A 27,678-nucleotide genomic window follows, 5' to 3' on the forward strand; every position below is an offset into this window, starting at 1 on the left:
CCCAACTTTAATCATGCTTGGAAATATGACAAACTTTCATCACTTTTGTAATTTGTTCATCCAATCCATCAGAAATCTTGTTTCTAAGAAACAACATATGGTGCTTTATTGTCTGCAAGTTAACAATATCAGAGGTATTTGTAATAGAAGCAGGCTCAATCGTTAAATAAAACAAAAAGGCTTGAAGATTGACTATAGTGTTATATTTCACAATTTCAAAAAATGTAGTGATATGCCTTTTTGCATGCTTGAAGAAATCTTTCAAATCACTTGATGATGGAAACAGCTTGAATGATTTCATTTCAGCATCATAGTTTAAAGGCACAAACAGTGTGTACAAGAACAGCATGTGATAAAACTGGTGATTGCACTGTAAGTAACTGCAGTATAGGTGGATATTTTGCTCAGTAAATACAATTAACTTCTTCATGTCACTTGAATCACAATCAGTAAAGGTGTTTTGCATGATAGCAAATAAACGGAAAAATTCAATATCTGCCTGTCCCTTTAATTGTTGATTGTAGAATTCAGCACTGCATGTTTTGGTAATTTCCGCACATTCTACAGGATCAATAACACGTTTTAATAGTGGCAATTTATCTTCTTGCTTTATCACATGTGCAAGACGTTGTTGAATAGTGTCATGAAGTAAAAGGCAATGTATCCATAGTTGAGGTGGAAACCTCTTGTTACGCATGTCTTGTTTAAGTTTTAAAAGAGACCACATCCAGTCATCAACTGTTTTACAGTCATTGTCATTTTGTGCCAAACACAATGTTGATTCATGTTCTTGAAAGACCTTTTGCACTTCACTCTCTCTATATTGTAACACTCTACAATGAAAAAAAAACAACATGTGTATCATATAGCAAGTATGATAGTACTACTAGGGATCATGAGGGTTTGGGTTTTTCTGGCCAAAATGTCTCCCTAAAACAATACCTTTATGGAATCTTGGCAGTATTGGTTAGGTACAACCAAACCCAAACGTGCCTTCAGTAAGACCTGGAACACTGCCAAAATAGGAATTTAAAATTTATATTTAGTGGATTTTTTTTACTGACTGACTTCCTGACTAACTGATTCCTTCAGACATACGTAACTTGATAACAGCTAAGGCTACAGGCTTGATTTTATCACTGCTCGACACCACTTCAGCCCGACAGGTGCCTTCGACATGCCGCAGTACATACAATGTATGCTTCATGGACTTACCTGTGTACGGCAAACATAGTGAAGCCATCATGCGGTGGTACCGCAAATCAACATCTTGTGCATTCAACAAAGATAAATGGGTTACAAAGGAGGACTGAATTTTCCATTGTGACTGATTGACTGCAGAGATAATTCTTCATTCTTCGTTTGTAACACTGCGTAACGGGCTGAACATACGTAGCTGAAAATGAAGTGTAATAGCCATTTTGCTATTTCAGTAATTGACATTTGGGACACATACTCAGACGAATACAAGTTGTTCTGTTCTAATGCATGGGTTCACCAGTCATATTGATGTTACAAAAAAGTAAACAAACGAGTATAAGGAAAAACTAAGAATTTTAAGTTTGATTAGGGATCATCGAAATAAAAAGTAGGGAAACGAAGGAGGGTGCCTTCACCTGAAGATATACCAGTGGACATTTAATCCCTAATTGAGTTGTGGGCATAAACTAAAGTAGGGATTTAATGTCCACTAGTACATCTTCAGGTGTAGGCGACCTCCCTTGTTTCACTACTGTTTATTTGTATGATCCTTAATCAAAGTTAAATTATTAATTATTCCCTATACTTGTGAATATATAAAGTTTCCCCAAGAAAACAATAGGTTTGAAACATATTTTTACACATAAAGAAACCATCACATTGAGTTTTAACCATGTACAAATGCGACACACATGAAGCATGCAGCTATCAACATGTTAACATGGTAACTGGTGTGGCAAAACCCTGGGCAGTGTGCACATGGCAGTTTTGAGCAGTGCGCACCCCCAGTGTGCAATGGACAAAACTATATAGATACAAAATATAGCATGACTGTGTAATAGTCTTAGTGTAGGTTAGATTCTTAGCACGAGGACCTTAGTGAATTTGAAGATCCAAGATTGTGTCTCTAACTGACTTAAATGATGTGAGTATTTTATAGGGCATAATGGGATTCAGTGGAATGGAATATACTATAATGGACTGGAATTGTGGACTGGAATGAAATGGTGTAGTGGAACGGTGAATTAAACAATCTAGTGGTAACCTCTTTATAAGGCTACCTCCTAACAAAAGTACAGTGGAACCTGTGTTACGGTCACCTGGATTAAGCGGTCACCTTTGCATAACGGCTATGGTCACGAGGTCCCAAATATTTTCCCATACAAATGTATGCATTGTGGTCTGTATTAAGCGGTCACCTGTCTAACGTGCATAACGGCCAACCAAGAATTCGCCTATGAATCACTGTATACATAACTTCATCCTTCGTATAATGGTCGCTACCTTTTATGGTGGCTTGTTAAGCCAATAGTCTGACACCACGGCACCGTTTCAATTAAGGTGGCTCGGAACAGTTTTCATAAGGTTTCAACAGTGTTATGCAAGCAATCACATTAGCTATGAGGCTTAAATATAATCATTACTGTGGTTGACCACCAGTTCCTGTCATTTGCAAATGAATATAATTATGTTGCGTAAGCACACATCATCACAGCATTTAACAAGATCGCTGCGCGCTATTATTACAAGCCTCCATACAAAAATGAACTAGTTGCCGGTTTTTCAAGATACGACTGTCGAATTTTGGATGGGCAAGCAGTAGTAAATAAGCTACAATTGTACGGAAGCCGATTTTTAATATTCACTTCGACCTGGCAGTGGCGAATTTAAAAAAAAAAACGTTTCAAATCTTTGTGTGACATGGGTAGAATTAACGCGTAAACTAAAGACCTGGTAGGAAAAGCAGCTCCGCACAATGATAGATAATCAGGCAAATAGTGTCTAACAGCGAATCCAGCCCCATAGCGCCAAGCGCGGAGGAAGAGTTCACTTTGAAGGGCTAAATTTGTAATTTGCGCTACACACATCCCAGAGAGCTCCTGTTTGTTGTAAATGGTAGAGAACAAACTGCTTCATAGATTTCTGTTAGTTCAATGCACTTCGTGAAGATAGCTTGCTTGTTTTAGGTCCTGTAAATTTCATGGTGAAGCCATACGGAAACTGTTCCCAGCCACCTTAATGCGCAATTATCACACTTCCTACCTTTCAATGAATGCTATATAAACTATCAGGCTTCATTGCTTAAACGTATTCAATAGCTATAACCAACATTCATAACAAGCTCACCTTGCCCTTTCTGTACTAAAAACTAGTAAATTTTTTACTGTATTGCAGTTGGTGGGAGCCTCTTAATAATAATTACTCATTTATAATGGTCAAAGCCACTAAAATGCTGCAGACTACCTTATGCAGGTTTTCTCTATAACAGCCACCTGTATATAAAGGCCAGGTATATCTGGTCCCAAGGTGACCACTATAGACAGGTTCCACTGTACTTTTATAAAGATCATTTTAATTTAATGTTAAATTACTGCTATCTTGTTTAGAATGTACGTATCTACCCCCATAGGATGATTTTATTGATCTAATTGCGTGTCACATGTCTATAAAAGTCAGAGTGATAACTGACATATGATATAGTACCATGCAAAAACAGCTTGGCTACACAAAAAGGGCACAATGCAAAAGTAAAAGTAACTGGTGATGAAACGAGCTGATAACTGGTACAGCAAAGAAATGGACATTAATACAACTAACTATATTTTATATTTTATATATTGACTTATGCAGCCTTGTCACATTCCTAATTAATTCCTTTTTAAATTATAACTCACAATCCACACAGAGGAGAGAAAAAATGCAACCAATTTACTAGCCAATTATAGTTTAAAAAAATTAATTAGACAATGGTATGCATAATATACTTTGATCTTTGGAGGATAATGAGGTCTTTAAAATCCACTAAGAGACCTGCTAGCAGGTTCTTAAAATGGTTAGTAACCTGCTAGCAGAAAAGACCTCAAGCATCACAAATCTCACTTTCGATCATTGATTTGCAATGCTCCCTCCAAGCATAATCAGGCTGATAGCCTGCAGTGGGTGACCAGTCACCCAGGCCAACATGTGGTCAACCACTCTATTCATTTTATAGGCGTACCTAAAAGAATTCGATTATGGGAGGTACAATCTAACGTTGTACGTACGTTTGTCGCGATAAACGGAGAAGTCCAAAAATACCACGCAAGATTCTGTTTAGCGCCCATCTGTTTCTAGAGTGTTTCATGGCTGTCTATTAAACTATGGATAGACTTTACCAAGACCTAACTAGGTAAGTTTCCTTGTAGAACGTTATTTTTCGCTACATGTAATGTGGATGTGGTCCATATTAGAAACAGTGCTTGTTCTTCGTGCTACTGTGGTGCCACTGAAGGCACAACCTGTGACAACTCGTTCCCATCGTATAAATCCACACAAGCTGCTTCTTCGACACACATGTTCTTTACACTGCTGTGACACCATAGGCACTGGCTACCGCTAACCCAGCTCGACATTATCGATCACTGCCATTTCCCAGCTGTGCCAGATCCAATTAGTCTAGCTTGCAAAAGGAAGCGGTGCGAGCTTTGATTTTTTTCAACAACAAAAACATGTTCAGTCTTCCGTGATTATTTTAGCATTGCACGACGTTTTCAGTATGACATATAACCCAAGTCCACAATGACTCCACCTATATGCCCATATATAATGCATACAGTTTCTAAGTCAGTTAGAGACCACGCCCTCGGATCTTCATGCTACGTAGGTCTCTAACCTACACTTAGGAATGCAGCAAGACAGCATGAGTCAATGATAAATTGCTTGAATCTTTGCAAAATAGGGCAGCACGCTGGATTTGTGGCAGTCGCTGGAGTCCACAGACCAATTCATGGACTGTATCTTCAAGTGATTGCTGCTCTCAGCTTAATCTCCCTACCCTTGAATCAAGACGTCAGTACATTTCTATTTCTTTCCTCCATAATATTTATCACCAACGTACATCCATCAAGTTTAATTGTCACTGTAAATTTAATTCAATTTCATCTACTAGAAGTCATCACTTGTCAATAAACCCACCACAGTCAACCATCAACTCTCGTCGTTATTCGTTCTTTGTTAACACTGTCTTTCTGTGGAATTCTGTACCATTAACCATCCTCAATGATCCAAATCCAAAATCCTTCCGGCATTCATTATACCATTATGTGTGTGTTAATTGATGTTTTTGTATTGTTGTGCAGTTTTGTAATTATTTGTTTGTTGTATATTTTTGTAGTTGTAGTGTTCTTTTTTGTGGCTGACACCTTGTACAGGCTTTGCCTTTTGTGTATGCCTTCCATTGTGGTAAATTTGATAATAATTATACAACCAAGTACTAAGAATAATACGAAACGCGGTTAAAATTACGTCATAAATAAATAAATAATTAATTAATTAATAATTAATGTTTGAGAAAACTACGAGGCCTAGAGACATGAACTAACCGGGGATAGATTCGCCTGTGAATGAAGGCACAAACGTATAATCGTCACTCCTGTTTGTGCTGATGACTTGACCATACGTGTAATTCTATATAACGCCCAGTACCACACCCTTGCTTAATTACTTACATATTGCGCGAAGAAGATTAGTGATGCCCGCGCAGGAGAGCCAGAAGCCACTTGTATAAACAAGAAGTTTACAAGTAAGTTTTTATGTTTGTAACATCTCAAGTCTCCATGCCAGCTGCCAGTGGATTCATTCACGTAAATAAACAATACAAGAAAACATTAAACTGACATATGCCACGCTTTTTACAATAAGCTTACAGTTACATATAAAATACAAGTAAACAATTTTGTCTTGTGCAGCTGGCATGGCGAACTTTCTTTGTGTTGGTGTCAGGCAATTCAATACGTGCTTAATCTATTGTAACTTAGCACTCACTGTAATTTAGTACTCATTGTAATTCTAGCACTTATTGTAACTTACCACTTATTGTAACTTAGTACTAATCATTATTGTAACTTAAATTATAGGCACTTATGTTATTGTAACTTAAACTAGGCACTTATGTGTACGTACCTTGTACATTAGCGTAAAAACCCTGTTGGGTGTTTGCTAATCAATAAATAAATAAAATTATAAAAAAATAAATCTTTTTTGCCTTCACCTGGCGTAGCTACTAGGCTCCAGTGGCTTGGCTGTCTTCCTTTATCTGGTTCATCTGGCTTGCATACGCCTACAGCATTGTGTAGCTATCTCCTGAAAGTTGTGTATGCATAACTATAGTGTGTCACCCATCACTGTGCCATTGCTACATCACTGATGAACCTTACTTAGCTCTAGTTGATGTTGATATGCATTGCTGTATATCGGCTAATAATTTTTATCTGCATGGTGATGTTGCCTATAATGTATTGCTGCATACAATACTGCAATAATGTATAGCTCTCTCCTGTATGTTTTGTATACATATACTTTGTACACATCACTGTGCCATGTATACCACACCAATGATGTACTGGCACTTAGCCACTGGTGGCCTTTAGTTACGATGCCACTATTGTGTTATATCTGTCACTACTGTGACATATTGAGTTGATTTGGGGATAATGCATTCACCACCTAATAGCCTCACCTGCTTTAGCATTGGTTTATGTACTTGGTTGTATGTGACGCAGTCCTAGTAATAATAATAATAATAATGATAAAGAACCAATGTGCAAAAAAATAAACATTCAATCCCTGGCCACACCAGATATCAGTTCCCTTAGTAGCCAGTTATTTTTACTTTTGTGGATATGCCCTTTTTGTACAGCCAAGACGTTTTTGCAAACGGTCTGATCATACATTAGGTATCTCTCTGGCATGTAACACACAATTAGACCAATAAGACCATCCTATTTCTAACTAGTGCAGTAAATTAAAAATGAAGTAACTTAAAGGTTTCAGCAATAAAATTTGTGAAGCAAGAGATGGTAGCCATGAGGGAAAATCCCTAGCTACTTGGCATTGTAGCAATGTGGGAAAATCCCTACTTTACTTCCACATTGCTACAATGCCAAGTAGCTAAGGTATTTCCCTCTTCCATAATGTATGATTATTTTGTTGCATGCATACCAAAGCAGGGGTTTTCCCACAGAGTTATGCTGTAATACCATCATATATCTCTTGTTTCACTACTTTTTATCGCTTGATCCCACCTTTTAGACCACTTCCAGTACTTGTAGCCGCTTGTACAGTTCCCACCAAATAAGATAGAAAATCTGAGCAGTTTGACAAGTGAAGTAGTATCATGAGTGCTACTTCATTTTAATTATTTTGGTTTTTGTTATATTATTATGTGACTGAATTTTGGAAAACAATCCAAATCACACATTAGAAGTTTAGAGATTAACAGTTTTTAAAGAATTCAAGCCAGTAAAACTTGCCAAGCATAACAAGCAATCTATTCTGTATTAAAGTATCTCAAGTCAGCCTTTAGCCTACCAAGACTGAGGCATGGTCATATTCCTTATTTTCACTGTGCTATATTACAGTGGATCCTCGCTTATCTGAACCTCAGTTATCTGAACACTTTGATTATCCGAAACACCAAATGTGACTGTTCTATTAGAGTATTTGTTATCTAATCCAAAACAGCCAAGCTGTAAAAAAAGTGTGCGGCCCTCAAAAAGGCTATGGTGAAAAAAGATGTGAAATCCAAGGTGGCGGCCAAGAAATGGCTGTGATGGTAGGTTAATGGTAAAAATTTTAATAATGACAATTCAGGTGAATTTTTGTGCCGCTTGGTCTTGGCACAAAATACACCTGAATTGTCATTATTAAAATTTTTACCATTAACCTACCATCACAGCCATTTCTTGGCCGCCACCTTGGATTTCACATCTTTTTTCACCATAGCCTTTTTGAGGGCTGCACACTTTTTTTCACAGCTTGGCTGTTTTGGATTAGATTTCATTTCTTTTTGTATTTATATACCCCAAAGCGGCCTAGGGCCGGCTTTGGGACTTTTTAAACCTATCTTTTTTTCTTTACCACAGGAAGAAGAAAAGATGAAGTAGATGTACTTTAAATATTTTATCAGTAAATGTACAAATTATTTATATAATACATACATTTATTACAGAAATCTCCACAGTGGTTTCTTTTTAACTGAACACTCTACAAGGTGACTTCTTCTAGAATGTTCTCTCTACAGGGTGAATTGTTTGTAGCTGAACAATCTACAAGGTAACTTCTTCTAGCTGATCTCTCTACAGGGTGATTTGTTGGTAGCTGAATTCTGTACAGGTGATTTGTTTGCAGCTGAACTCTTTACAGAATGGTTTCTTTGTAGCTGAACTCTCTAAAAGGTAACTTCTTCTAACTGATCTTCTACAGGGCAATTTGTTTGTGGCTGAATTTTCTACAGGGTGATTTCTTTGCAGCTAAACTCTCTACATGGTGGTTTCTTTGTAGCTGAACTCTCTACAAGGTAATTTCTTCTAGCTGATCTCTCTAGAGGGAGATTTGTTTGTAGCTGAACTATCTACTAGGTAATTTCTTCTAGCTGATCTCTCTACAGGGTGATTTGTTTGTAGCTGAATTCTGTACAGGTGATTTGTTTGCAGCTGAGCTCTTTATAGAATGGTTTCTTTGTAGCTGAACTCTCTACAACGTAACTTTTCTAGCTGATGTCTCTACAAGGTCACTAGTTTGTAGCTGAACGCTCTACATGGTAGTTTCTTTGTAACTGAACTTTCTACATGGTGACTTCTTCTAGCTGATCTTTCTACAGGGTGATTTGTTTGTAGCTGAACTCTCTACAAGGTAACTTCTTCTAGCTGATCTCTCTACATGGAGATTTATTTGTAGCTGAACTCTCTACATGTGATTTACTTGAAGCTGAACTCTCTAAATGATGGTTTCTTTGTAGCTGAACTCTCTACAAGTTAACGTTTTTTAGCTGATCTATCTACAGGGTGATTTGTTTGTAGCTGAACTATCTAAAGGTGATTTGCTTGAAGCTGAACTCTCTAAATGATGGTTTCTTTGTAGCTGAACTCTCTACAAGATAACTTCTTCTAGCTGATCTCTCCACAGGGAGATTTGTTTGTAGCTGAATTCTGTACAGGTGATTTGTTTGCAGCTAAACTCTTTACAGAATGGTTTCTTTGTAGCTGAACTCTCTACAAGGTAACTTCTTCTAGTTGATGTCTCTACAGGGTCACTAGTTTGTAGCTGAATTCTCTACATGGCGGTTTCTTTGTAACTGAACTATTTAAAAGGTGACTTCTTCTAGCTGATCTTTCTACAGGGTGATTTGTTTGAAGCTGAACTCTCTACAAGGAAACTTCTTCTAGCTGATCTCTCTACAGGGAGATTTGTTTGTAGCTGAACTCTCTACAGGTGATTTGTTTGCAGCTGAACTCTCTACATGATGGTTTCTTTGTAGCTGAACTCTCTACAAGGTAACTTCTTCTATTGATCTCTCTACAGGGCGATTTATTTGTAGCTGAACTCTCTACACGGTGGTTTCTTTGTAGCTGAACTCTACAAGGTGATTTCTTCTAGCTGAACTATCTCTTTCCATAGTTGCATGAACTCCCTACAAGGTAACTTCTTCTAGCTGATCTCTCTACAAGGTGAATTGTTTGTAGCTGATCTCTCTACAGGGTGACTTGTTTGTAGCTGATCTCTATACAGGTTACTTGTTTCCAGCTGATCTCTTGAATTCTCTTCAAAGTGACTGCTCTATTAGGATGACTGCTCTATTAGAGTATCTCGATCTCGCACTTGCTACACCAACTTGGATTTCATGTTATAACTCCGTGGCTTTAAGTCTGATTCTTCTACACCATTGATGAGCCTTTCTAAGACGATTACTCCATCTGTACAACGATTTTCAAAGCATTACCCCAAGCGGTTTATCTGGTAGGCGTGGCAAGCAGTCGTTTCTTTATTAGCTAATCTCGATTGCATAATTGTTACACACTGTTGGTTTTTTCGATGTATCTTCCTGGTTTTAAGCTCAATTTCTTTCAAACCACAAAAGGTTTGAGGTTCAATAGTTAACCTACTTACCCACCGATTTTCAGCTTCTTCCCATGCGCGGTTTACCCTGTAGGCGTGACAACATATTGGTGTTATTTTTCGTGAATAATCGCTCATAACTCTTTGCCTGTTTATCGTATTCCAGCCAAAGTTGGTACCGAGATGCGTCTTTATACCTCCCTTCAGTGTACCAAATTTCAAGGCAATCGGATAAGGCGTTCACATTTTATAGCAGTTTTTGTAAGTGTGCGAAAAGAGGAAGAAAAATAAGAGAAAAAAAAACGAAGAAACTAAGCCAATTTTTGAAGTCGCATATCTCGGGAACGCTTGAAGCGATTTCGCTCAAATTTGGAATGTGGAGTCCTGTAGGTGGAGGGAGTGTGCACAGCAAAAATCGTCTTGTTTAATCAAGGCAGCACAGAGCTATGAAGGTGCAAATATTGCGTTTTCTTTCTTCCTGTCAATATACTCACGGGTGTTATGCGCCGGCTTCTTGGGCCGCACGACACACTACCATGTGTCTTGATCAGTATGCATTTTCGTTGAGTAAATGCCTGTTCTATTAGAGTAGTTGAATGAAGTTCTGTATATAAATCAATGGGCTTCAGTTATCCAAACGATTTCAATTATCTGAACACTTTTGGGCCTTTGGCTAACTATAAGAACAAAGCTGTTCAGATAACTGAGGATCCACTGTATTATAAATAAAGTTAAACAAATAAGAGGAGCATGTTCGAGTAAATAGACTGTTAAGAGATGTGGTTTCTGTACTCAATTGTTATTAATCAACCTGGATTGTTACTGGGCGTGGTCTCGAACCTATCATTAAGTTACAGGCAACTAACTATCTGGTGTCCAGTATCTTTTACAGTTAGCGTAAGTACTTCGAATAATTCTGTGGCATCTCAATATGCTGCTCAAGGAAAGTGTTAATACGGAAAATTAACACCTTGATATGGTTTTGTTGCATGAAGAGAAGATGACAACCAGTCTGCATTGAAGGTAAAAGGAAAGACAGGGCACAGAGGGCACGCACCTTTCAGAACCACAAAAGGCACATCCCACTGGTGACACACAATCCTGTATGTATACATACATACATACCTACGTACATACATACATACCAGTCCTACATGACATACCTTTTATCAAACTTGCTTTTAAATGATATTTCTTCCCAGTATAACAAGGGATGGAATGTCATACGTGTTGTGTCAGTTGCTATTAAAAAGCATTAGATAAAAATTTTTGGCAATAAGTCCTGAAAATCAAATATATTGTAAGTATAAAGCAATATAATATACAATGTATACTGCACTATAATTATGTGCTGTTGATCGAGAGTTATTGGTCCAGTGGATTTAAAAAATAAGAAGTAATTCCACTTGTTTACTGCTATCATTTGAACAGTAGACTTGAGCCAATAATGCTTTGAAATAACCAACTATACTTTTGAGCAATGCTTTAAATCGAGCCTATCATGCTTACAATTATGCTTTTTCTAAATATCAGAAGTTGACTATTTGCTAAAAGTGTATATAAATATTTCCTGACTGCTACATTGGAGTGACTGCTCTATTAGAGTATTCCGATCTTACATTATCAGTGTACAGTAGTAATAATCAGCCAAGAACAGCAAATACAAATCTTAATTTTTGATATGAAATGTAGTAACAACATTACGGATTTTTTATATTAAAATATTGAAAAAGTCCTATTATGCTGGCATAATATTTGATGTTTTATGCTCCAAATTATACCAGCATAGTTTGTACTATTAAAGATCTTTAACACAAGTATAAGGAAAAATTAGAATTTTAAGTTTGAGTAGGGAAACAAGGGAGGTCGCCTACACCTGCAGATATACTAGTGAACATCTGATCCCTAATTCAGTCTATACCCATGACTGAATTAGGGATTAAACATGTTCACTAGTATATCTGCAGGTGTAGGCGACCCCCCTTCCCTACTTTTTTTTCTATGATCCCTAATCGAACTTAAAATTCCTAATTTTTTGTTTGTTTACTTTTTTGCAACATTACTATGACTGGTGAACCCACACATACAACATAGAAAGAAAGGATGTTTTGTCTGAATGCGCGCCCCAGTATCAAATATTGTTTTGAAACTACAGCAGTCATTACGCTTCGCTTTCAGCTATGTTCAGCCCATTACACAGCGCTACAAACATAAAGCAGTAGAAGAAGCGCCTCTGCAATCAATCCACTGAGTCACCACAAAAATACGACAATTCGCACACCCCAACTATCAAAAACTGTCAATTACTGTCTCAAAAATGCAGTGGTCATTATGTTTCACTTTCAACTATGTTCAGCCCCGTTACACAGTGTTACAAATGAAGAACAGTATTAGAATCGCCTCTACAATCAATCCAGTCACCACGGAAAATACGAACGATTCCCGTTTACAAATGTACTGCAGGGAAGCCATGCATCACGCTACCATGAATCAACACCTTGGAGTGTCAGCAAAAAGAAATGGGACACAAAGGAGGACAAAAGTAAGTCCATGATGCGTACATTGTACATACTGCGGTGTGCCAAAAGGCACGTCTCAGGATGAAGCGATGCCGAACAGTGAAAAAATCCGGCCATATACCTTAGCCGTTATCGAGTTACGTTTGCCTGGAGGCATCAGGCAGACAGGTAGTTAGTCAGTAGACAATTCCACTGAATAATTTTTTTTTTAAATTTTGTAGCAATTTATTGGGAAAGCACTTTTGGGCTTGGTTATATACATACCCAACCAATACTGCCAAGGTGCCAGGATGGTATTGTGAAGCTGGTTTTTTGGTGATTTTTTTGGCTACAAAAACCCAAATCTCCATGATCCGAAAGGTAGTACTGTATGATAATAATAAAAATTTGAGGAATAGAAAAACCCATGAAATAAGGAGTGCTGGAATAAATTGACAAGGATCACGTTTTACATCAAGTAAAGTCATAAGTCCATTTTGACTCCGCTTACTTTGACACTAAAATGTAATGAGTCAAATTAGGGACTGTGAATTCTATGGGCATAAAACAATGAAAGTAATCATAGCTTTTCTCCTAGGTTAGCAAGAATAGTCAGTTTTCTCAGCATAATTTTGAGCATAATACATAAGTTAGCAAAGCATCAAGGATTATGCCAGAGATAATAGGGTGATTTTCAAGATTTGTACAATGCGCATGCCAAAACATAATGGCAAAACACAAACACACTACACATTATTACTACACTTAGGAGCATACAGTCAGGAGCTCACACTTCATATCAAGAAACGTGTAATTCTATTAATCATTCACACTTGTATAAACTTCCTTTGCAGTGCAATGAGTGCATGAAATGAATTTAAAAAACAAATTACTAAATTACTAAAACCAAAATTACTTGATAATGTCATGTGTACGATAGAAAACAATTAATTAGCTAAAATTAAAAGGCTGTGATTTTCAAAAACCAGTGGGTGGGAAAAATTGTGAAATGGCTGCAATAAAATTAATTGGCATTAACATTATTGCAGCTGGCATGACACTCTACTGTGCATCTCAGCAATTGAAATGCAATTATATACCTTCTTGAAATTCCCAGAACATCAATTCAACATTGGAATGTGCATTTGGACACTTTCTTCCTTTAATGCAGTTTTTTATACCACATCTTTTAACAAAATGCAACCGAGATGTAGGTAGTGGTCGGACCCTCCACAGAGTACAGTTCTCATTGCCATGAGGAGCATAGTACACTGCAGCCACCTTACCACTGTTTGTATGCTCATTTGGTTTACAACACTGTATCCACAGTAATCGATAAGACCAATTGTAATCTTGATAGCAGGATGCACAAACAATTCCAACTTGACTCAAATATTGGCTGTTAACATCACAAATATTATCTGTAACAGTTAAAATAAATATCCATATTATCTGATAGTAACAGTGTATGCATTTTTCTGAATGATGCGATAATGATGAATGATCACTTTGGGCATCTTTATAATTTAAGATGACTTGATACCATTTTTGAAAGGCCTAATTCAGATTAGATAACTTGCTCTATGCTTACAAAAAATCATACAGTACGATAGTAACTGTATAGTAGGAACCACAAAAGAGTAGGCGTGGCCCACGAAATAATATCACCCAAAAACCAGCCTCAATTTTCCCTGATGACAATGAGACAGTGTTGGTTAGGTAAAACTAAGCCCAAACAAGGTTTCAGATCGACCCAAAACGCTTTCAACAAGTTGCTACGGAATTTTTTAAACATATTATTCGATGGAATTTTCTACTGACTGAGTAAGTAACTGACTGATGCCTTCAGACAAGCGTAACTCAATAACGGCTAAGGCTACGGGCTTGATTTTTTCACTGTTCAACGTCGCTTCGGCCTGACAGGTGCCTTTTGGCATACCGCAGTACGTACAATGCATTCTTCATGGACTTACCAGTGTCCTCCTTTGTGTCTCATTCATCTTTGCTGACAGCGAAAGGTGTCAATTTGGCGGTAGCACGTGATGGCTTCCCTTCGTAATGGAAATCGTCCGTATTTTTCATAGTGGCTATTTTGATTGCAGAGGTGCTTTTCAAACAGTTCTTGATTCGCACTGCCGTGTACCGGGTTGAACATAGTCGACAGTGAAGCGTAATGGATACTTCACTTTTCAGACGAAAATTAATATAATTGGGGCGCGCGGCACTATTTCTTTTGGTATGCGTGGATTGTAGAGGTGCTTTTCGAACAGTTAATGCTGTGTAACGGGTTGAACATAGCTGACAATGAAGCATAATGGATACTTCACTTTTCAGACAATAATTGTTATAGCTGGGGCGTGCGGTGCCATTTCAGATGCGGTATGCGTGGGTTCACCAGTCATAATAAAATTATTTACAAAAAAAAGTTAACAAACAAGTATTTCAAAAAATTTGGAATTTTCAACTAGAGTAGGGACCATAGCACATCGATAAAAAGTACTGAAACAAGTTGGAGTAGTCCATGATATTAAATCACAGTAAAACAATAAGAAGTGTTATATCCCTACTGTAAATGCACATACATTTTAATTTATAAAACTATTTGAGTAGGGATCATAGAAATAAAAAGTAAGGAAATAAGGGAGGTTATTTACACCCGCAGCTATACTAGTGGACATTAAATTCCTACTTTATCATACTATACAGAGTATAGCCATAACTGAACTAGGGATTAAATGTCCACTAGTATAGCTGTGGGTGTAGATGACCTCCCTTGTTTCCCTATACTATTAATTTCTGTAACAATGACTGGTGAACCAACACGTATACCACATAAAAAGGAAAATAAATGGCTTGGCCAGACTATATTCAGCTTCCTTCCATCCATTAAACAGCATTGCAAACAAAAAACTCTGCAAGAAGCATCTCTGAAATTAATCCAGTCACTACAGAAATTGCTATTAAATGGACGTCCTGACTATCAATTACTGGAAAGCAAACAGCTCATTTTCTGGTATGTACCCGTTACACACCGTTACACAGCATTACAAACAAACAACAGCATGAGAATCATTCTGCAATCGATTCACTCACTATAGAAATTATGGACGATTCTTGTAACATCCAGTTTGCACTGAAGCCACCGCGTGTTACTGTGAATCAAGGCAGTGGAGAAAAAATGGGACACGACAAAGATAATTCTATGCTGCATGCACTGTAGCTGCTGCGGTTGGTGAAAATATATGTCTCAGGCTGAAGTGATGTTGAACAGTGAAGAAATCAAGCCCATAGCATTGTGCATGGTCAAGTTATTGAAGGCATCAGTTAGTCAGTAGAAAATTCAGAAAATTTTAAGTTCCTTGGAACAGATTTGGGTTTGAAAGCATTTTTGACTTGGCTATGATAGTTGAGAAGTCTTAAAAGCTGTTTAAAAGTTTGTGAATGTCTTTAAAAGTAGCAACATGATAATTATTTTTAGTATGCCCGAAGGTACTGGGTGACAATTTCACAGCTAGGGTTCGCTTTGGTTTTAGGTGAATTTGTAATAATAAATGCTAGTAAAAAGTGCATATTTTCATGAGTTATAAATTGATCTTGGCTTGACAAAGTTTAGTATTTTAATCAAAAGAAATAGGTATGGCTACTCCACAAGGTGAAGGGGGAGGCATTTACCCCAAATGCCCCATCCTGGATCCGCCATTGATATAGAAGGACAAACCTCCATGATCCCTGCAGTACAATAATACTAAGTATATAATATCTATTATATACCGATTATCCAACCCCATGCCCATTCATTTACATACAGAGTCCTCATATAGAATTCACACCTTGGACAAAATAGTTTAATAGAACATAACTGAGTATTCAGACAATGGAAGGTCGGATAATTAAGGGAGCAATATAGCATGCATTATCATGCAATAGTTACCTTTCAGATCTGGAATCAAAAGAGGAGTGCCATCCAGCAGTAATTGTGAATCTTGAATACAACAAGTCAGTTTAATAGAAGTCTTGGTAGGACAAGAAAATTCCTGTATTTCTAAACTGCCACATGATTTACTATATTGAACGACTGCATCAATACGACTCAGAAATTGTGATGGTACTTGCCAATCTATATTGAGGCCACTTTGTGTGATCTCCCATTTAATGCACTGAAACTCTAATATTGACAAGCATAAAAGTCTAGACAGTCCATATTTTAACGTCATGATTACCTCAAAGCTTACAGAATTAATTCCCAAAAACACTGTAGTCATTGTAGCACAGTTTATCGAGCAGTTCAAATTCAATGGAGGAAGATCTTCAGACTCTAAGCAGGCTGGCTCATAATCTTGTATTGTAACCAACAAACGCCTCAATAAATCAGTATAAACACTATTCTCTACATAAATGCTCCATTCATACACGTCATAGATGAAATGCTGTATACTAGAAATATCACACCAATGCAATTTTTGTTCAGCAATGTAGTCTTCTATCATCTTAGTAAGAGACATATCTTCTAAAGGTTTTGATTGGAATAAAAATTTATATGCAGCACTGCTACCATTATTAATAATACTCAACAAGAGAATCACAAAATTATCATGTTCAGGTGATAGTATTTCAACGATAGAAGGTGACTTCTTAGCAAACCGTAAAAGAAGAGGATCTACTATCTCCATTGCTATGTTTATTTGGTTTTTGTTACTCTCTCTACTCACATTTGTGATCAAAAGTTTACCTAAGACAATTTTACTACTGCAAGCATGCTTGAAACTTTTTTGTATCAACGTAAAGTATTCTTCTTGAAATTCCCAGTATAAAATTACAGAACCATCATCTTTACCTAGGAACTTAAATGTGATTTCATCCAAAGCTTTCAACAAGGAATCTTTAACACTGGATTTGAGCTGAGGGCTCCCGCATCGTGCGTTTGTAACTGTAACCTTTACAACACTTTTTCCTGTTTCTGGAGAAGTTACTGTGTTCTTGATAGCAGCTTTCACTTCATAATCATCCACAAGATGTCTTAGAGTGGAAATGATGTTGTGGAATCTTTTTTCCATACCAAGCACATTGGTAATTTTGTGTAATAATGAAACATCATGTGGTAAAATCAATGGTGGCTTACATTCAACTAAGCAGTCAAACAGTTTTAAAAATGTTAGGTTGCTTTTAAGCTGCAAAGTATCTTTCACCTCCCGGCTTAGTAATGAACTACCATTATCCTTACGCTTTGAATGGCAGAGACAAAATACAGTATGTTCTACCGCAATCTGAATGTCATTAGCGTCAACATTATCATTGATGATTGAATCAAAATTTATTAGAACATTATTCAAATCTTCATATTCTGAGTTGATTGTTTTAGCAATAGAACCAGTTTGCATATGGAACACATTTTCAAGAATATACCTATGGCCTGCGCTTCCAGGTTCTTTAATACTCTTTTTCAATATTGTTATGAAATACTCAAGACCTTTATCTCCTTTACTAGGTAAAATGTCTGTAATCAGAAAGCTAACATGGTTTTTGGGATCAATGTTAGATAATCTTAACTGATGTTTTTCATCAGATGTCAGTGCTTCTTGTTCAAGCAAAGGAGGCAGCAATAAACTAATGTTAATATGTTTCCGGAGCAAAGTGATGTATTTTACAAGATCATCTGCTGTCTTAGGAGGTAAATTTTTTTCATCACCTTCCATGTTTTCTGCGTTGCCCTATTAAAAATAATAAAGCAATGTTATCAATGCTACATTGCATTAGCATCAATTTTGTTAATTTTACTGTGTGATTTTATTTTTATTTACGTATGTTCTACAGTAAGTCTGGGATTAACTGAGAAGTGATGTGTTAGTGGTGTGCTGTATAACAAATGTGACCCAATCTGGGAAAACCAGACTTATCGACTATTTTAAAGTATCGAGAAATCGTGGTTTATACCAATTCAAAATTGAAGAGGAAGGCATAGGAATGAATTAGGCTAAGTTATGGGCCATTCAGGTTTCAAAACTGGCTTAAATGCAAGGAAATTTACAGCACAGGTCTTTATTCAACGCCACGGAGCTTTACAGTCACATACAGCCATCCCAAGGCTGACAAGAGTTCCATTAATGCCCACACCACATGTACTGAACACCACTGGGCTTGAGAAAAGCAACTAGCAAAAGCAGACCACTCAAGCATGGCTGATTTTGATAGTGAAATTTGATAGTCTATTCATGTAGCTTTGTGTTTCTGATGAAAAATCAAATCTGCTGACATGGGCGATAAGACCAGTTTTCCCAGACCCAGCAACAAATACACTTTCGTACAATTATTGTGCATTAGTTAAGAAACTGTTCCATGGACAGCATACATTTTAGGTGTATATATTAAAAATGCTGTGGATTAAATTCATTGTTTGCTGATTCTAGTTGTCACCAATCCATTGGAAACAAGTAGGCAACTGCAAAAACAAGATTTAATAGTTGCTACAAGACCTTGTTTGTACTGTAGCACACAACTCTTTGTAATGTGATAATTCTGTCAGGTCTTCAGCAATATTAACCCTTAAAGCCACAAAGAACTTTTGCGGAATGCGTGTTTACACAATATGGGCACACATGGTGACATCGGGTATACTAATAAAGCACGAGGCGAAGCCAAGTACTTTATTAGCATCGAGGCCAAGTGCTTTATTTTTCACATAGCACAAGCAAGGCAATGCTTTAAATGATTAATGGAACTTTCTAGTCATGTAGCTTCACCATACACTAGGACTTGTAATTAGCACATGTTGCACGAACTATTAGCAGCCTGAATGCACACAAACTAGTTTAACAAAGTAACTCACGCATAGTTCACCATATTTTGGCATAGTAGACATTCATCACGTATTTCGTCAGGTTTTAGTCAAAACCCACAATCGATTCTACTGTGACACATGGTGAAGTATTTCCGTGATATCTCCAGGACTTGTCCGTTTACATTAACAAATGTAACAGCAACGTTACCTTCTTTCCACCCATCATCAAAGCATTTAGGTATGTCTATAAAAGCAATCCAGTGATAAAACTCGTATTGGCTAGGGTGATTGAACACTCAGCGTGGCTAGGCTATCAGCCTTCATTGGCTTGGGTGATTAGTCATACTGGTGTGAGTGCCGCAGGCTATTGTATTAGCCTGCACTAAGGCACGTGGGCAACTGTGCTTTATTGCCCACAAAGAGTGCTTTATTGCAGCACTCTTTGCGGTGCAATAAAGCACTTGTGGGCAATAAAGCACTGTTTGCCCTTAATTGTACTTTATGAAATTTAAAGTACACATTTTTTCTTTGATCTCGCCCACGCAAAGTTCTATAAGTATAAGATAGCTTAATTCTTATGGCCTAAAACAACACATTGTTCAAAAGTCTGTTCACTGGGCTATTTGCATGGAGAAGGTTAATGAACACTGTAACTACAGTGGCTTACTTGTTATGAAACAATGAACAACAGAGCCATGTCTCTGTGTTTCAAAATTCTTGCACTGCTTTAATTTCAATTGCGAGTTTACGTGTGTGAGTGATATATGACCTGATAGAAAATTTTATGACAAAATGAATGAAACTTGTTGCAAGTTGATAGGAGCAGCCACTATTGAGTTGGGTATGTAAAGGGTTTGCGTGTTTCCTTGCCAAAAATTTTTTACATGCCTAGTTTTGGCCTCACTGTTTAGCGTTAAGGGGAAACCCTTGGCATCATTTTAATACTTGTTACATCACAAGTAAAATGACGTAAATTGTAGGATGGATGCTTCAAAAGTTACAGCACTTTGTGTAAGGCATGTTGTGTATTTGGGAAAGTTTTCTGGCCTATGCAGGTTTAGGTTAACAACACTTCCTTGCCATTGGAAGAAGCTAAGGCCATACATATACGTAGCATCACTGGGATATAAGCAGTGCTACTGTATGTACATAATTTATTATTCTCTTGTATACCCAATGTGCTGGCTACACACTGTATATGCCTTGTCCTTCTGTTAGGATATCTAACTGCATATATGTGGCCAGATTTTACAAAACCGATCCAAATCGCACATTAGGCAAAATCAAACTAACACCTCCAGTGGATGGCTACACTATTGTACTAGTAGTTTTGACACTCAGTACCACTCAAACTACTCAAGGCTGGTTTCAACAGACGTCTTTTCTGGGTGGTGTATAGAGTTCGAGTGGCGGTTTTAGGCCTTGTGAAGGACCTGGCTTGGCAAGAACCAGTGGTTTACTGGTGGACAACCTGATAATGTTGGCCAGACATTTTTTTGTGGATTTTGCTACGTATCAGCCACTAAGGAGCCAGCACAGCCCTGTAATCTCATCTCTGGACTCCAATGGTGGTCTGCCTCCATTTTGAGGTCTAACCCTTTACAAGTACTGGAAGTGGCCTGAAAGGTAATAGATTGATGCATCTTTTGTGTAAATTTCATATGCGTGCTTGCTATCCTTGGAGAGTTATGCTGGCTTGAATTCTTTAAAACCGTTTATCTCGAAACTTCTAATGTACGATTTGGATCATTTTCCAAAATCCAGTCACATATATTCGTTAGCTATTTGAGAAGTTAATTGTAGCTCATTCCCAATTCACTACTATATATGTAATATATAAACCATGACTAGGTGTATTGTGCTTATATATGTGACCGGATTTGTGAAAAGGGGTCTTCCACACACATCCAATTTGCCAACTTTGATGATTAATAACTTAAGATTGGAAAACATATTGGTCAGTAGTGAGTATACTGACACAGCTTAATGAATGGAGAAGACTTCAGGTGCTACCTGAACACTAAGTTATGGTCTAACAAGTTCAGAGAATTGGATGTGTGGAAGACCCCTTTTCGCAAATCCAGTCACATATACCACTTTAGCATGGGCATTCAAAGGTGCCACTATTATAAATAGGGGTATAACTCACGTGTTCCCTGGGAAATATCACGAGATTTACAGGTTAGGCTCAGTGTAGTTGCTAAACTTTAGCAGTTACTAAACGACAAATGATGAGCAAAATAATCATTTGGGTAATGCGTGGATGTGTATTTCAAGAAGAGGACAACTAGATTTAAATAGGTAAGTAACTTATAGTCCTAACTACTTAACTTAATATAGTAAAATTACATACTGTCCCAATAGCATGAAGTTAGTAGGCTTAATGTAGTACACAATTTAAAAAACAAAAAACTGGATCCCACAATTGAAATTTTCTGGCGATGTGTGTAAAGCATAATGATGTATGAATAATGTTCTAATGGCTATACTAGCCCATGCTACTAAAACCAGTATCAATCATCTGATATTGATGTATAAAAGGAACAGGGTGAGTGCTCTGTAGTTTTTTACCTATCAGGTGAGTGTGCCTAGAGTGATATATATCACATGTAACATTTTCACACCTCAGATCAAAGGCCTACCCGTGACAAGGATTGTCTGTAGTGACGTCATCGTTGCGAATCCCTACTTATACTACATTATCTATGAGCATATGTCAACAAAATCCCTCGCAGCCATGGTATAGCTGTTAAATACACCCTGACTCTTAAGTCAGAGAAATTTACCGTTGATTAACCCTGAAATGAAAGTGCAATACACCAAAGTAGCCACAGTTCATATGACAAATAGAAAGAAAGATCAGGAATTTAAAGATCAAAGAAAAAAAGTATGAAAAGTAGTGAAACAAGGGAATAGCAAAAATGGAGTGAAACAAGCGAGGTCATCTATACCTGCAGATATACTAATAGACATTTAATCCCTATACTTCAGTCTATAACCACGGGGATTAAATGTCCATTAATATATCTGCAGGTATAAACGACCTTCACTTTTTAGCTATTCCCTTGTTTCACTACTTTTTTCTTCAATCCCAGATCCAACTTAAAATTCCCAATTTTTCCTTCTACTTGTTTTTATTACATAATTATGACTACTGCTGAACTGGCACATAGCGCATCAAAAGAAAGAGTTGCACCAAGTATGCCATAAAGTTAATTTTGCATCTGAACGTGTGCCCCAACAATCAATTACTGAAAGTATTATGCTTTGCTATGTTCTACCCGTTACACAAAATTAAAAATGAAAAACAGTACAAGAAACATCTCTGCAGTCAATTCAGTTGCTGGGTGATAAATCTAAGTTAAGCTAACCACAGGAAACCATATAGTGTTACATAGTCACCAAAATTTTCAAATAGCACTTGTCTAGTGCTGCCACAATATATCTTGGCATAACAAGGTGGTGATATAGCCAATCAGTTAAATCAATGTTTTCATGATAATGTAGGGGAGGCTGGACATATGGTATTTGGCATTTATTAAGTTATGTTTTGATGGTTTAGTGGTGGATACATGCCAGCCCCAAGTAAACTGTGAGGTTTTAAGGTTTCCACTTGTGTTAACTGTACATGTATATATAGAGGTAGTAAAATGGACCCCTTCAAGGCTTTAGTCAGTGGCCTCCACATCTAGACACTTAAACCCTATAGCTACCACCCTGTCACTGCATGCGGTCAATTGCTCATCTACTTTAAAACAGAATCAAGATACTCTAATAGAGCAGTCGGCCTTGCTGCCATTCGTTGTCATGTCTATCAGCTAAACTGCTTCTGTAAACTAGTCGAATATTTTCTGGCGAGTGCATATTTCGAAGTCCGAATGGATTTCAAATAAATGGAAATTCGTGTCAAAAATTATGAAGACAGTGCATGAATGTTTGTCAAAAACTGACTTACTGATGGAATAATCCCCATCCCTGTGCACTGGAGAGAAGACTGAGGGAGTCTCAAGTGGAGTAAATTCACTGGTTTGATCACGCGCGATAATAGCTAGCTATTTACCATAGATTCTACGGCATCAATTCCCATTCTGGATCACCTGTTTTCTGGTTATTGGCACAGTAATGATACAGTTTACCCATTATCATCAGCAATACTGAGCTAAAACTCGAGGAAGCAAATCGCCAAAAGTTGGATTATTGCTTTCACTTGTGGGAATTTATTTTCAAAGAACAACTGGATGTGGGAATTTATTTTCGAACAGAAATGCTTTGAAATATCCAAAAATAAAAACCTTTCAAAAATTACCAGCTATACAGTATCATTGCAGCCATTTTGGCCACCACTTTTGATATCACATCTTTTTTTGCATTGGAAGGCCACACTCTTTTTTCACAGCTTGGTTGTTTTGGATTAGATTTTGTCCCTTTGTTCACTAGCAATCGAATTTCAATTTAATGTGTGTTCATAGCTTTTGTTAATTATTCAATTACGTATTTATGATGTAATCTTTACTGCTGGCTATATAATTACTAGCACTTACAAACCAAACAATGCCCCAACAGGTCAACCTAGCAATGCAGACAGCACAGTGTGCATTGGTGGAAATGATACACGTACGTACATGTGCAATTATGGATGGTTTAATAAAGCTCTAGTGGTATTAGTTGATATGTGCCTAACTTAGTCAGCAAGTGAGCTTAGCATGACAAGGTGGTGTCAGAGTTCATTTGATTAATCGTTTCACAACATGTGATGAACCCTGTCGTCCCACTGGCATATGCCAGTTTATGTAGAGTGACATTAGCACAGCAATCTCACTATCATATACATACACACAACATACAGCACATACACACAGTCATGCAGCAATGAAATGCAATGCAATGAATTAAGTGACAATGGAGCCACATGTGATCCAGCTAGACAGTCTCACACCATTTTTCCATTTAATGCATAACATCATAACTATGATCAATAGTTATGGTAGAGATGAAAACAGTTTTGAGAACCTTTGAAAATTTATTGTTCCACAAAACTACACTGAGCAGTTATGGAGTCTTCATTTGGTAGTTGAGCAGATAAAAGTGATGGATAAATAAAACATCATCCGTTGGTGGTATGAATATCGAGTTGCGGAACTGAATTAAACCATATCAGACTGGAGTATATAAAGAGTTGTGTACAAACACAGACGAGTTGAAAATGGCTGATAAGAAAGCATAAGTCAGTTTTCGTACGATGTTTATTTCTACTACATTATATCATTCATACACAAGAGGGGTTATTGTAGAAACAGCAGCGTATGTAGTATAATCTAACTTAGTTAAGAATACATCTATGCACTTTAAAACATGTTTATGCTAATAAACTGTACGTTCTTATTTTTCTCTCACCACGCATTCTATCGGCATCTGGTGCCACTGCCTATGTAAGGGCCTAGTGAAATAGCTACATATACTGTGATCAATTCTGAACAAGTTAATTGGCTAGTACAGAATTTCTGCACTAGATATGGGATCTATAGTGTTGTTTTTTTTAACAAGGCCAGCCTTCTGTAATCTACGCCAGACCCTAAGCAAAGGGGGCATGCAACTGTTGCTGCATTATTGTGCAAATGTTTAATGTTCGATTCATGATAAGCGGGTGGCACTCCAACATATCTGATCTTCATCCTCAGTCAAAGCGAAAGTCAAGCTAGAATTATTTGCAGTTGGTCAAAGCACCCATACCATAATCAATATTTTAGATTAACAATGCGAATGTAAATTTGATGAGTTACCGTAGATTCCCTAAAAATTCGGCAGAAATAAATTAATTCCATTTGTGTCTGGCCGAACAATTAGGAAAAAAATGTACTAACCTGGTGTTATTGTCGAATTTTTAGGGGATCTATCAACTATCCCTAATACAGTCTGCACGCTTCGTGGCTATGTTATTTGCTATCTACTTACTGGTTGCTTTCTGGATTTCTTTCTATAGGGACCAACAGGAACGCCTTGTGGGGGAACTGACGATACTGGCCGCAACACTCACTTCGCTACAGCACTAACTTATATACCGTGATTGTCTACATTATCCAGGAGAGATGATCAATGTCATTACTACATCGCTTTTGTATACAGCTAGTCACTCGACACTAATAATAATAGAAACCACAATCAATACTATTAAACTAACTATCTCGTGAAATCTCGCTAGCTCCCAGTTGCTGCATGAAGTGTTCCATGACTTAACAGAGCATTATATCTGAGGATGTATCATGTTTGTGGGCTCCAGGAGAGATGTTATTCTGTGAACAGAAACGAAGATCATTTCGTGGTAGCCGTGATGTCACACGATGATATCGTTGGGCACGCTTGTTCCGTGAACAAATTCACACTTGGTGCTTCATCCAGCATCGAGGTAGCATATTATGTGAGGTCACTGGGAATCCTCAGTACTAAAGAAACCTTCGTCAACTAGTACTCCAAGTGCCAAAAAATTAGTGCGCTTATAATTAGAAACTTTCCTACGCTTGCCGAAATTTAGGGCACATTGCGTTGAAAGCACGGGGAGTGCCGAATATTTAGAGATGACGAAATTTTAGGGAATCTACGGTAAGTGCAATTTTAGGGAAGTTCAACGCTTATTTTTGAGTTTGACCAGGACCAAGGGGTCCGCAACTCCGAAAAATCCTGTACGAGATTTCAAATCTTTTGTGATTTTTTCAAGATTTCAAGCAATTATGGCAAGATTTCAAGATTTTAGAACATTTTGAAATCTTAGATATCCGGAATAATATCATCACGTGATACGTAGTATATGGAAATACGTGGAGTTCTTTCTAAAGTTCTCTGAAAACTTGTGGGGATGCTGAACATAGCATACGTGACACTGCAAATACGGAAGCATTCAGGAAATATACGGAACTTTACAACAATTTTCAGAGATTTCAGATTTCAAAAGGAGAGATTTCAACACAATTTTAAAGAGAGCTGTACGAGATTTTAAGGGAGTTGCGGACCCCTTGACCAGGACAGAGACTTGTGCAGCTGGAATGCAAATGTCTTGCAATTCACAGTTAAGGTTGAACCCCGGAATCCTTAACAATGCCAACAATTTTTCATGAATATTATTGAAGAATTTTGCTCACGTGAGGCCTTGGAGGTAATGAACATTATTGTGGTGATGGATCCCTCTTAAAACACACATGCATGCATGCCCGCTCGTACATGCACCCTACCGGTACCCTTATTATGGCCTTATAACTGAACGAATACATGAAACCGGCCAGCGGCTGGATATAAGCAAATTACAATTATTACCTTCAGTTCCAAGCTCAAGGTCTTTGTCACAGCCGATTGATCGCGAGGAGCGGCGAGGTCACAGCAGAATCCTGAGCTCTAGTATTGGGTGCTCCATGAGTTGGTACAAAGGGATTACACTCACAGTCCAAACCTAATATGGCCTCACACTGACGCGGTCACGTCAGCATGGCGCACAAACAGAACTATCAAAACAGTCATGCATGTGACCAACTCAGTAGGTATTCTTAATTGCATTCTGCAGTGCATAGCTAGTGATCATGAGCTGGTGCTAATTAAGCCTCTTGCAATTGAACGGTGGACTCGGCAGCTAAAAATGTATAACCATTATGGCATAGCTAATGCAATGACTCCGGTAGCAAAAGAGAAGGAAAGTGTGAAGGGACTAGACTATGCAAGTTACCGTACGTCCAGAACTATTGAACCATTGCTTGATTAAGCTGCACTGAGCTGCCTGATGAATTGCAATATCCTGCTCATACAGGATCTTCAATGTTCGCTCCTCAGAACTGTGGGATCTACGTAACTCAGTAATAAAAATAATTATTATTGAATGTCTGTGTGTTTGCCATGCAGGGCTCCAGCTGCTTTAAAGTTCCTTGGTACCCCTGCATCTATAGGCACCTTATTTATTTCTTGTACATTGTCTTCAACCATATACGTATAAATCAATCATCATCCAGGAATAAACTTTCTGGGAGAAAAAGTAGTCTGGCCATTCTGGGGTATCAGTAACTGGAACTAGTGAGTAACCATTGTGTTTCATTCAAGGTCAGTTGTAGAGTAATCCACTGTTGGTGAATGATATCAGAAGTTCAGTCTTAAATAGCATTACAAAGACATAATTAGAATGTGATTATATAACAAATCGCTGATCAGCAGCAAATGTTATATAGGATGACTTCCCTATATGGACTTGATAGTTAATGGGAATTCGGTAATGGTTGGAACTATAAAATAAAGAATATCATGCCTTTGGGCAATTATTAAGCTCCTGGTCATATACACAGTACAGAGATATTGTTA

The 27,678-nt window shown here is 37.5% G+C and overlaps 1 protein-coding gene across 4 annotated transcripts; it reads right to left on the reverse strand.

Annotated features, from left to right (window-relative positions):
- Positions 1 to 27,417, reverse strand: LOC136257254 (uncharacterized). 4 transcript variants are annotated; one of them, XM_066050343.1, is made up of 5 exons: positions 26,653 to 27,417; positions 16,504 to 18,280; positions 13,859 to 13,993; positions 11,238 to 11,316; positions 1 to 833 (listed from the first exon to the last, which is right to left on the reverse strand). In XM_066050343.1, the coding sequence occupies exons 2-5, from the start codon at positions 18,263 to 18,265 to the stop codon at positions 8 to 10; spliced, it is 2,802 nt and encodes a 933-aa protein (XP_065906415.1). In that variant the 5' UTR covers positions 18,266 to 18,280; positions 26,653 to 27,417; the 3' UTR covers positions 1 to 7. The 4 variants fall into 4 exon arrangements, with proteins under 4 accessions (XP_065906415.1, XP_065906411.1, XP_065906414.1 ...); XM_066050339.1 differs by having other exon boundaries at positions 13,673 to 13,993; XM_066050342.1 differs by lacking the exon at positions 26,653 to 27,417 and adding an exon at positions 21,497 to 22,964 and having other exon boundaries at positions 13,673 to 13,993.
- Positions 27,418 to 27,678: the final 261 nt, after the last annotated feature.

Source organism: Dysidea avara, chromosome 6 (genome assembly GCF_963678975.1).
Source record: "Dysidea avara chromosome 6, odDysAvar1.4, whole genome shotgun sequence".
NCBI classification, from domain to species: Eukaryota; Metazoa; Porifera; class Demospongiae; order Dictyoceratida; family Dysideidae; genus Dysidea; species Dysidea avara.